Source organism: Mustela erminea, chromosome 9, assembly GCF_009829155.1.
Source record: "Mustela erminea isolate mMusErm1 chromosome 9, mMusErm1.Pri, whole genome shotgun sequence".
Lineage (NCBI taxonomy): Eukaryota > Metazoa > Chordata > Mammalia > Carnivora > Mustelidae > Mustela > Mustela erminea.
This window is the reverse complement of record NC_045622.1, coordinates 96205747-96218762: the sequence shown is the minus strand read 5'-3', so window position 1 is coordinate 96218762 and position 13016 is coordinate 96205747. Positions and strand designations below refer to the sequence as shown.

Sequence of the window (13016 nt, the reverse complement as noted above, 5' to 3'; positions counted from 1 at the left end):
TAGTGACTGAGAATCGTCTGTTAGCATTATTCATGAATTCTGATAGAATATAACCTGCCTTGCAGTCCACATAACACCTTTCACAGAGTATGACAGTCAACATAGATGACTGCAAATTAAGTGTGGGAACTGCAGAAGATTAAATTTATCATGAAAACAGGTTCTGAACTAAATGTGTAATTAGAGGTTTTTGTCAGTTTATCAAGAGATTATTGAGGTAAGCAAAAGTTTTACTTTTCTGTGCTCTAGAACCAGGCAGTAGATAACAAAAGGGACCTAATGTTTTCTTCTAGCTTTGAAGCTATTATGTAAGAAACAAAGCTACACACTCAAAAACAGTAATTCAGCACTGCAATTATATTAATGGAAGTGCAAATAATTTCAAGATAGTATCTTATGAGATTTCTACCTCTACATATCTAATGGGAAATCTGGAGAAAAGTCTGTTTGGTACTAAAATTTTAGACTATACCTGGCAATAGCTTTCTACTTAGGAAAGAAAAACAATACCTACAACCCAGACTTAATTATTAAGATTTTTCTTTTGATGTGTTGCTATTTCCTCCATTTGCCTATATACTGTTCATGAAAACTGAAGCTTCAGGCAGGAAGTAAGCTAATCTGTCTTGAAAGAGGAACATGGAGAAGGAAAATAACATGCATTTCCAATCTATGACCAACACAGCATGTAAAAAGGAGTAGTGAAGGGGAATCGTACTGGATGTCTGCCATACAGAAAACAGACAACACAGAGCAGTCATGTTACAAGAGCTCGCAAGGGATTTAATCAGAGAACTATCTGTACTCTGGGAAAACAACAAATCCTTTTCAGTCTTTTCTCTGCTCTTTTCCCTGTGGTGTCTAAGTTTCGGTGGACTGACCCTCCCGCTGAAGGTCAACTCTGTGCCTGGGCTGGAAGCCAAGCATGAAGCAAATTGTAGCAAAGACCTACTGGCTTTGTTAAGTGGGAAGAACACCCTCCATGACTGGTAACAAAAGCCCTGCTTTCCCTGTGTCATCTTTTATCCTCAGCTACCACAACCACAGACCCTAAGTCAGAGCACTTACTTTTCATTCATTTCAAGACACCAAATTTCTAGCTCCATGGAATCTCCCTGTAGATGGGACAATTGAAAAATACTTGTTTTAATTATTTCTTTTATTATAAAGCACTGTACAGTCACTATAAAAATACTGAAAAAAATAAAGGGAAAAAAATCAATTTATAAACTCACCAGCCACTTTAATAAGTAACATGAGGGGTGCCTGGCTGGCTCGGTTAGAAGAGCAGGCAGCTCTTGATCCCGAGGTCATGCGTTAAGACCCATGTTGAGTCTAACAATACTTAAATAAATAAACCTAAACATTTTTTTTTTAATGTGAGATTATACTGTATGTTATTTTTATCACTTTCCCATTAATAAACACAACATGAAGTTTTCCTTAGTAAAATTCTACACCATTTTTAATGGTTGCATAGTATTCTACCCTATGACCATCATTTCATCCAATCAGTTCCCCAAATACATGGACATATAGGTCACTCCTAATTTTTCACTACCACAAACAAGATTCTGATAAATAGCCTTGAGATTAAAACTTTGTCATTGCCCTAAATTAATTTCTTAAGATAAATTTCCAGAATTAGCATTGTTAAACAGTACTCATGCTTCAAAGATTTTTGCTATGTATATCCAAATTACTCTTCAGAAAGGCCAACACTTCAGATGATGGAGAGAGCCTTTCCCTCCAATTCTATAGGAGATATTTTTAGGTGACACCCACTGTTAAGGAATACCTTAACAAGCTCCTCACTTAAAAATCTTTTTAGCTCTGCAATGTCTTTAGCCAAACTGTTCAGTCTTTCTCTGGTACTCTGAACAGACTTAGTCCAGTGGGTGGGAAAGAAAAACAGAAACCAAAGCCAGAATCCCTCAACCCTGTAACACTCCTGTGTGCCACTTAGTAAGAAGGACAGTCATACTTTTGAACACAAGTAACCTTATTACCAATCAACTGGAAGAGGGCTATTCTTTTAGATTTGGGAGTAACCCTGGGTTAGTTTGTGGAATACAGAACTTACTAGTTCTAGATAAAATTTAAGTATGTATCCTTAAGGTATCTTTTTCATCATACTGTCATTTTTAAATGATGTGATAAATTTTTGATTTCCCCTGCTCCCCAAAGTCAAGGGAGGATGAATAGTAGGAAGTATCCAAGACAAGCTGGTGCAGTTTGTCTAGGATAATCGGAATATTTTATACTCAGATTTCACCTGGGAAAGGAAAGAGTTCTTCTAGAGAGTCCTTTAGGACTCCCTGTGGGTCACTAACAAAAATGATTCATAGTATAAACTGGTAATACAGTAAAGAAGAGTAGGAAGTTTTGTTTTTTGGAGGGCTAAGGTTTCCACAGAACAAGTATCGACATCATTCATTCAACAAACTTCATCAAGAGTGCCATCCAGGCACTGAGCTAGACCCAAGAGATGATTATTTATTTATATCCTGCCTCATTTCAAAAAGAATCTGAACAACTACAGAAATAAATAAGATGTGGTGTAACTGCTGACCTCAAGAATAAAAGTGTAAAGTATGAAAGGAACATGGAATGATCACTACTGTAAGTTATGTCAGGCACTTTACGAATAAAGATTAAATGAGAAAATATAAAAACCCTATGAAGTGTCATGTTAGTTTGGTGGTGTTGGTGGGGGTGGGGTTAGGTAATTTGGCCAAAGTCACTCAGCTAGGATCTGAACTTGGGTCTGTGCAGCTCCAAACTCCAACTGCCTTTTATTATAGCACCCCAGCTTCACAATCTTATAATGGAAATAAATCAATAAACACACAAGTAACAATATCTGCCTTGATCCTGATGTGAAATAAGTAAAAACACATCTATAAAAAATCACAGTACATCAACTGTATTTTAGAAACAATGTAAACAAAGCATATGGTAAATCTAAGGAAAGTAGTTACCTCTCCCACTAGAAAGGGGGTTTCAAGAGCACATGAGTCTTGAAGGATTAAGTAGAAACATTTCATACATAGTTGACACATGAGGAGGACAAAAAGCCCATTTCAAGTGTTTGGGAGAATAAATACAAAAAGCATGACCTCCTCAGAGAATGCTAAATTCAGAGAGGGAGGAGGCAGGAATGAAGTTGAATTGGAACCGGAGTGTGAAGAGCTTTGAGTGCCAAATGAACACACCACCCTGGCCATAACCTTACCTCAGAAGTCTTGAGTGAGATCTCCACACACATCGATCTCCCAACAGCAGGCAACTGTCCTGCCAGCGCCTTTTTTGCTTCATGTGTAACCTCTGGGATGTCTTTGATTGCTAAATTGAACTAGAAAACAAAAGAGACTTTTGTTAAACACTCACAAGGCACATTACGGGAACATAAAGCAGTGAGATGGTTATGCTGGGTAATGCGGGCATAGCTTTGAGTGATGAAGGACATCCATTCATTTCTCCCTTGCCCAGAAAAGTCCTGCATCAAAGCCCCAAAACTCAGATTGAAAGAGGTAATGACTTATTATAAAAATCAGTCAACAAGGTATTTTCCTAAAGACTAAATTTTTCCCCGACTGCAGAAGAAAGATGAAAATCATACAAACCTAGGGCTACCATCTGATGAAGAATGTACTTTCCAAGTGAATGAATCAAATGGAATTCGACATATTAATGTTATGATTTAGTAATACTATAAACTGTATTCTTTGCAACTGCACCATGTACAATTCCTGATGACAAACACGCCTTAAAAAAAAAAACAAACCAGGAACTTTACCCAATCTGAACCCGTTGGGGATGAAGATGAGCGAGTGCAAATCTTCTCGCCAAGTCGAGCCTGGACAATCACTTGGACAGTCTAAAAAAAAAAGCAAACAAACAAGAAAAAATATCAATGATGAAGAGTCTTAAATTGATCTGACTCACAATCAGGGTTAACACCCCCTGAATGCAGGCTTAAAAAGATGCCAATGATCGTAACATCACTTTAGGAAATAACCGGATTTTAAAATTCAAGAACATATTAAAAAAAACCACGACACAAAAATAATACTGTAAATATTCCTGAGGGCATAATGTCAACTGATTGGAGGAATTTTAGTTTAAGGCTTGGGATCTGTAATATTCTCACATGGCAGAAGGAAATTTGCACATGGTAGCTCTGACTTTCATAAAGAAACAAGTCCAACCGTAGGTTTAAATATTCACTGCCGTACACTTATGTAATCATAGTAGATTTAAACCAAGGATTCCACAATTATTCATATCATTTGGCCCATATGGCAAAAGTCTCCCAACTAATTTTACAACCAGAATCTACTGCATGGATTGTTTTTTACATGGCAATCATGAGAAGGAGTGATAGAGGTGGAAATGATTTTTAGATTTAAGAAAATATAACTTCTCAAGAAAATATAACTTCTCAAGCATTCAAGATTCAGTTTTAATTCCTCATTTACCCAGAAGGGAACAATAAATGGAAGTCAGACATTTCAGAGTTAGCTGATGCTTTGGGAAGGATGCCTGAAATGCTGTCCATTCCAGTCCACTGTCTTTGTTCCCACCCCAAGGGAACATACTGTGCCAATAACCTGGCATAATAGTTTGACATTTCTGCAAACAGCCTTGCAAAAAAAAATTTTTTTTGAACAAGTAGCTGTGGAAAATTGGAAGCTACTTTTTAGTTACACCCCCAGTACCGCCCCCAAACTTCACAGTTTGGTTTACAACAGACAGAAGTATCCCTTAAAATGGGCAAGCTGCAAGCTGTTATTCTATATTTCCAAAAAGGGAGAAGCACGGAAGTTATTTCTAACAGTTCTGAGCTCAAGAGAATAGATATATTACCTTGAGGGCAAAAAATTTAATAAACTTGTCCAGGTCCTTTCTGTCCTGGGAATTGAGATCAGTTTCCATTGCCTATAGGAATCTAAAACAGGAAAAAAAAAAAAGTGTTGAAAAATGTGACTAATATCTTTTAAATTCAAAGCATACAGAGATGGTATTGTCTAGCTGTGCAAACAGTCATGTGGGAGGGAAAAAAATTTCTCCCTAAGATACCAAAGTGAAAAAATATTAAGATAGTATCTTTTGAGGAAAATAAATTCCTCACAAAGAAAATCTAGGCTGTAAAATTTAATTCCCATTCCGGAATGGAAAAAAAGAATACTTCCTTAACACACACACACAAGAAAAGAACCAAAGTCTAGGGACCTGAACAATGGATGAGGACAGGCCATTTTACCTGCATCTGAAACTTTGAGCTTTAACTATAATTCATCTATTAAAAAAAGTTCTACTACCCACCATACTGAGGACTAAATTTCTAACAAGACAAAAATTCTGTTAAAAGATAAAATGAGGGGTGCCTGGGTGGCTCAGTCGGTTAAGCGTCTCACTCTTGATTTTGGCTCAGGGCATGATCTCAGGGTGGTGAGATTAAGTGCAGTGTGGCTCCTCAAGAGCTGGAGTCTGCCTGGCGTTCTTTTTCCCTTTCCCCTCCCCCTGCTCACACATGCTCTTGCTCTCTCTCTCTCTCTCTCCAATAAATAAACAAAATCTTAAAAAAAAACATAAAATAAGATCATCTGTATTCCTTCAGAAGGGCACTAAATCAGTTTAACTTTGGGGACCCCTTTTGAGAATCTGGTAACAAGACAAGCCCCTTCTCTAGAAAAATGCACACATATAGAAATGTTTGGATATAACTTCAGGGGGTTCATGGATTTCATGGAGTACATCACAGCTCCTCAGGTTGAAATGGCTTCAGGTAGAGCTGGTATGAGGAAGCAAAAACATTTAGGGAGAGAAGAACATGAACAAAGAGTATCAGCATCAGAGAGCAAAATGGATTTGGAACTATTAAGTATCCCAGTTTTTTAGAGGACTATGTATGGACAGGGAGATAGTATGGCTGGTTGGGGCCAGATCATGAGAATCTTGAATGCAATGCAAGCCTAATACAACAGAAACGGGAGCTCCTTCAAGATCTTTGAGGAAAGGAACTAACAGGATCAGAGTGCTAGCATCATCTGAATGGTGCTTTAGAAAGAGCTTTGCTAGCGTATTGTAGAACAGTTTTGAGTATGAAAAGCAGGGAGACCAGTTAAGTCCTTGGCAATAATGCAGGCTTGTGGTCAAGGCTAAAACTCTAGTACAGTTATGGTTTGGAGACAGTATGGGTGGGAGATATTTTAAAGGAAGAGCTGATGGGATTTAAGGACTGACTACAAAAAGTTTAACAAGGTTTCAGTTAACAATAAACAGGAAGCTAGTTTTAAGGAAATGTATAAATAGAAAATAGCTGAAACTGGAAATTTTAAAAACTGAGATATAATACCATACACAAAAATAAATTCAAAATGGATGAAACACCTAAATGTGAAACAGGAAAACCATCAAAATCCTAGAAAACACAGGCAGCAACCTCTTTGGCATCAGCCATAGCAACTTCTTAACTACATTTGTCTCCCGAGCTGAGGAAAGGGAAACAAAAGTAAAAATGAACTACTGGGACTTCATCAAGATAAAAATCTGCACAACCAAAGAAAAAAATCAAAACTAAAAGGCAACCTACAGAATGGGAGAAGATATTTGCAAACGACATATATGATAAAGGGTGAGTATCCAAAATATATAAAGAACTTACCAAATTCAACATCCAAAACACAAATAATCCAGTTAAGAAATGGGCAGAAGACATGAACAGACATTCTTCCAAAGAAGACATACAGTTGGTCAACAGACACATGGAGTATGCTCAATTTCACTCATCATCAGGGAAATACAAACCAAACCTACAATAAGATATCACCTCACACCTGTCAGAATGGCTAAAATCAACAATACAAAAAACATAACAGGTGTTGGTGAGAATGTGGAAAAGGGTGAACCCTCTTACAATGTTGGCAAGAATGCAAACTGGTGAAACCACTCTTGAAAGCACTATGAAGGCTCCTCAAAAAGTTAAAAATAGAACTACCCCATGATCCAGCAATTTCACTACTGGGTGTTTACCCAAACAAGACAAAAATACTGATTCGAAGGGATATATGCATTCCAATTTTTATATCAGCACTATCAACAATACCCAAATTATGGAAAGAGCCCAAATACCCATCAACAAATGGATAAAGAACTTGTGATATATATATATATACATATATATACACACATATATACATATATATGCACACATATATACACACACACGATTGAATACTGCTCAGCCATCAAAAAGAATGAAATCTTGCAGGACATTTGGGTGGTTCAGTTGGTTAAGTGTCTGCCTTTGGCTCAGGTCATGATCAAAGGGTCCTGGGATTGAATCCCACATCAGGCTCCTTGCTCAGGAGGGAGCCTGCTTCCGCTTCTCCCTCTCCCTCCCCCTGCCATGCTCTCTTTCACTCTGACCAAAAAAAAAGGGGGGGGTGCCTGGGTGGCTCAGTGGGTTAAAGCCTCTGCCTTCGGCTCAGGTCATGATCCCAGGATCCTGGGATAGAGCCCCACATGGGGCTCTCTGCTCAGCGGGGAGCCTGCTTCCTCCTCTCTCTCTGCCTGCCTCTCTGCCTACTTGTGATCTCTCTCTGTGTCAAATAAATAAATAAAATCTTAAAAAAAAAAAAAGGATGAAATCTTGCCATTTGCAATGATGTTGATGGAAATAGAGTATATTATGCAAAGTGAAATAAGACAGTCAAAAACGACAAATACCAAACAATTTCACTCATGTAGAATTTAAGAAATGGAACAAATGAACACGGGGAAAAAGACAAAGGCAAACCATGAAACAGAACTATAGAGAACAAACTGAGGGTTGCTGGAGGAGATGTGAACGGGGGATGGATTAAACGGATGATAAGAATTAAAGAGGGCACTTGTGATGAGCACTAGGACATATAAGTGATGGAATCACTAAATTCTACTCCTAAAGCTCATACTACACTATATGTTAACTAACTGGAATTTAAATAAAAACTTAAAAGTACAAAAAAGAAAAAGAAAAATAAATAAAAATGGGGTATAACTTACATGTAGTGAAATGTACAAATCTTGGGTATACAGCTCAATAAATATCTTATTGTTTTCATTTCTATTTTGATAGATACTTTGTTTGTATATATCCATATAACTGCAATTCAGATCAAGTTACAGAACATTTCCAATAGTTCAGAGGGTTCCCTTGTGTCCCCTCAGGAAAAAGTAACCATCATTCTGACTTCTATCATCACAGATCAGTTTTATCTATTCTTACAAATCATTCCATTTAAATAAATGGAATCAAACAATATTAACTCTTTTGTGGGTAGCTTCCTTTATTCAAGTCATGCCTGTGAAAATCATAATGCTGCATGTGGAACTTTATTCTTTTTTTTTCATTGCTATGTAGCACTCCACTTTACAAATATTATCACAAACTGTTTATAAATTCCAGCAGATAACCATTTGCGTTGCTTCCTGGTTTTGGCTATTGTATTTTTACACAAATCTTTTGGTGGATATAAACACTCCTTGCCATCAGCTGTAAGCCCAGCATTATTAATGCTGGGTCACAAAGTATAAGTACCTAGTTTTACCAGACACGGACAGTTTTCCAGAATTTGTACCGATGTACACACCCATCAGCAGTATATGATGGTTCCAGATGCTCCACAGCTATACCACTACCTGGTACTACTGATTCTTAAATTTCAGCCATCCTGGTAGAGGTGCGGTAGAATCTCATTTAATCTGTATTAGATGATTAGTGATTAAATTAGTGATTAAATGAACACTGGATTCCCCCATTAGCATCTTTTCATAAGCTTATTGGCTACTTGGAAATCATCTTTAATGAAGTTCTAGTTCAAGTATTTTGCCCAATTAAAAATTAGGTTATCTTTTTTTTACTAAACTGTTGAAGTTTCTAAAATATATATATAGTGGATATAAGTACTTTGTTGGATATGCACTATAAATATCTTCTCCCAGTTTGTGTCTTGCCTTTCTTACAGCATCTGTTTCTTTTCATGAGAGTCTGAATATACTAATGGACAAAGGCCAGACTACTGTATCAAAATAGAGCTCTGACCCACAACCTGCAGGAACCAGCCCAGAAAGGAAGTGAAACTAACATCTCCATTATCTAGCCCAAGAAGTCAACATACTATCTACAGTAATCAGTCAAGGAAGCCAAACTATCTCTACCAACTAACTAGTCCAGGAAGCCAACAGTAACCCTAAAAAACTGACCCCAAAGAGTCAAGACTTGAGTAATAAGCCCCAAATACTTCCCCTAATTTTCCTCCCTGGTTCCAACTTAGGACCAACCACAGAAAGCCAAATATATAAACCTAAATAACCACATAGGATGCCCCCACTTGTAGTTAGGCTGCCTAGAGCTTTCCCATGCCAATAACCCCAAATCAGGACATATCTGAAGTTCTTCCTTTCCTCCACTATAAAGCTTCCCACTGGTCTACCTGCCTTTGAGTCTTTGCCAATGCGAGTGATGGCGGCTAACTCCCCTGCTATGACAAGCTCTGATTAAATAGGCTTCACCCATTCTCATTTTTGTGTTTATTTCCACATTAAAAACAGCCTTGCTGAGGTATAACTGACAATAAAAAATACACTGGAAATGCAACACATAGTAAGTTTTTTTTTTTTAAAGATTTTATTTGAGAGCAAGTGAGCATAGGGGCAGGGGAGCAGAGAGAGAAGGACAAGCAAACTCCACGCTAACCGCAGAGCCTGACTCAGAGCTCAGTCCCACAACCCTGAGATCATGACCTGAACAGAAATCAAGAGTCAGACGCTTAACTAAGGGACCCACCCAGATGCTCCAAGATGCTGTAAGTGGTGACATCTATTTGTAACTGTAAACCATTACCACAAAGTATCCCCATTGTAATCTCTCCTTCCAGTACCTCCTCAATGCCTCATCCTTTGGCAACTACTGCCCTGCTTTCTATCACCATAGATACCTACCTGCATTGTCTAGAGTTTTATATAAATGAAATCAGAAAGTATGTACTCTTTGGCTTCTTTCACTTAGCATAATTATTTTGAGGTTCATCCATGTTGTGTTCTATGTTCATGTTCATTTGTTTCTATTGCTGAGTAATAGCCTCTTATGGAGTCTTTTGATTAACAGAGGTTCTTAATTGATAAGTCAAATTTCTCAACTTGTTTTTTAGCACTTCTTTGTGCTCTGCTGAAAAAAATTTTTGCTGATCTCAAAGTCATGAAAATCTTCTTTTCTTCTAAAAATGTTATTGTTTGCCTTTCATGTTTACATTCATGATCCATCATAAATTAATATTTCCTGTTGCAGAAGTTTGGGGTTGAGGTTCATTATTTTTTGATAATCAGTTCAGGTTACTTAATAGGTCAAATCAAAACACCAAATAACCAACTTGTAATTAATGGAAAGGGTAAGACTGAGGTTAAAGTTGGAGAGAAGGAGAAATTCTCCAAAAAGAAGGAATAGTTTAAAAACCATAGCAGTAGATGAAATCACCATGGAAGACAGAAGGGAAAAATAACAAAGGCCCCAGGAAAATACCATAAAGAGAAATGCCAGAACTTATCAAAGAAATATGAAAAATGATTTCTGAGCAGTCATCATAGAAACTGAGAGGAAGTAAGTTTCAAGATTGAAGGGATGGTCAAATAACATAAAAGTACTTGTGGAAGAGGCAAAACTTTACCTCTACCCCTCAGGTTTCCAGCTGGGCGTCTTTAACAAAAGGACAGATTAACAGGAGAAAAACGGTTTTTTGTTTTTAAAGATTATTTATTTACTTATTTGACAGACAGAGATCACAAGTAGGCAGAGAGGTGGGCAGAGAGAGAGAGAGGAGGAAGCAGGCTCCTGGCCGAGCAGAGAGCCTGATGCGAGGCTTGATCCCAGGACCCTGGGATCAGGACCTCAGCCGAAGGCAGAGGCCTTAACCCACTGAGCCTCCCAGGTGCCCCGAAAAACGGTTTATTAACACCTGCAGTGCACATCTCACAAAAGAGACCTCAGCAGAGGGGCACCTACGTGGCTCAGTCCGGTTAGGCGGCTGTTTTTGGCTAGGGTCATGATCCCAGGATCCTTGACCAAGTCCTGCATCAGGTTCCCTGTTCAGCAGAGAGCCAGACCTCAACAGAAAAGTAATCGAAGAGTGTGGCTTAGAACTGTGGCTTATATGGGATCTTCAACAAAGAATGATAAAGTTGTAGAGAAATGACAAGACAAAGGAAAGCAGTTCTAGGCTTCCAAGGGTGGCAAACTGTGGGAAGGTAAATATATGGGAGGAAACTAATGGGGTAAGCTTTGTTTGCAGATTCCACCGGTGCCTTCTCTGAGCCGTAAGAGTCTGTCTCTAAGAAAAGGAGAATTTGGGGCATCTGGGTGGCTCAGTGGGTTAAGCCACTTCCTTCGGCTCAGGTCATGATCTCAGGGTCCTGGGATCGAGCCCCGCATCAGGCTCTCTGCTCAGCGGGCAGCCTGCTTCCCTCTCTCTCTCTATCTCTGCCTGCCTCTCTGCCTACTTGTGATCTCTCTCTGTCAAACAAATAAATAAAATCTTTAAAAAAAAAAAAAAAGAAAAGGAAAATTTATCTCACCTTCGGGCAGAAAAGTGGAAGGTAAAGACAGGTTCTTCAACATTTACTGCTTAATGGCCTTCAAATCAAAATAATTTTTATTTCAAAGAGGCATATTCACATTCTGGTTTCCTTCACTTTCAAGGTGATGAGAAAAATGCCACTGGACTTAACATCATGTTGCTAATGATCTTTGAGTGAATCACCTTTTTTTTTTTTTTAAGATTTTATTTATTTGAGAAAGAATGAGAGAGAGAGAGTGAGAGAGAGAGAGAGAAAGCATTGAGAGTGAGGAGGGTCAGAGGGAGAATCAGACCTCCCAATGAGCAGGGAGCCCGATGTGTGATGATCCGGGGAGTCTAGGATCAGGACCTGAGCCAAAGGCAGTTGCTTAACCAACTGAGCCACCCAGGTTCCCGAGAGGATCACCTCTTAAGAGCAGGGGTGCTTCAGCTCGATTCTGAGAAGTTTAGAAGGAAGAGACCTCAAGCTGCTGTGAAAAGGATTTTCTCTACAACACAGCACTATTTGAGCAAATGGGGGGGGGGGGTGGAGAAACCAATGAAGGAGAAACAAAGCACCTGAGAAGAAAGGACTGAGGGACTCAGATGCCACAGTAGAGTCTACTGTGATCAATGATAGGTTAAGGCCCGAAGTGATCCAAATTAGAAAGGACTTATCTTTTAGAGCCTACCACTTGTCTGTCTGACAGCATTTTGAAGCATACACCCACTTTCAGACCTTCCTGAATATTGGTTGAAAAGAACACCAACAGGGTGCCTGGGTGGCTCAGTGGGTTAAGCCGCTGCCTTCGGCTCAGGTCATGATCTCAGGGTCCTGGGATCGAGTCCCGCATCGGGCTCTCTGCTCAGCAGGGAGCCTGCTTCCTCCTCTCTCTCTCTCTGGCTGCCTCTCTGCCTACTTGTGATCTCTATCTGTCAAATAAATAAAATCTTTAAAAAAAAAAAAAAAGATTAAAAAAAAAAAAAAAAGAAAAGAACACCAACAAATGTTATGGTAAATATAAAGCCTTTTAAAGGGTTAAACTGTTCAAGGCCCTGAAGCAACCACAGCAACAGATCTGAGATAAGAATAATGCTGGAGGGTTGTACTGCCCTTATTTAATACTGAAGTGGGGAACTGTGTTCCCACCACCAGAACACCTACCAATGCAAACATAATAGCACAATGACTCTTGTGACTTTTTGTTCGGAGGTAGGAACTAAAGGATTATGTAACTAGAGTTAGTTACAGAGCCAAAAGGGGCGAGATCTCCACTGGGGAAAAAGTTATCTACAGACATCAGAGCTTGTTGTTCCCTCAGGCCTCGCCTATCTAGCAGTTAATTCATCCTTTAGAATATAAAGTTTACCCTATGCCTTGCTTGTTTTAACAGTCCTTCCTCGAATGTTCCAAGGACT

General features: G+C 38.8%; 1 protein-coding gene across 6 annotated transcripts in view; it reads right to left on the bottom strand.

Moving 5' to 3' along the window:
* ATG13 (autophagy related 13) overlaps positions 1–13016 on the bottom strand; it is a 57426-nt gene that overhangs the window by 22397 nt on the left and 22013 nt on the right. For all 6 annotated transcript variants that reach the window (XM_032356874.1, XM_032356870.1, XM_032356873.1 and 3 more), the window contains 4 exons: positions 4870–4951; positions 3800–3880; positions 3236–3355; positions 1069–1115 (listed from right to left, as the gene is read on the bottom strand). In XM_032356874.1, the coding sequence (XP_032212765.1) occupies positions 1069–1115; positions 3236–3355; positions 3800–3880; positions 4870–4938 (317 nt within the window). In that variant the 5' untranslated portion in view covers positions 4939–4951. The remainder of the gene's footprint in view (positions 1–1068; positions 1116–3235; positions 3356–3799; positions 3881–4869; positions 4952–13016) is intronic.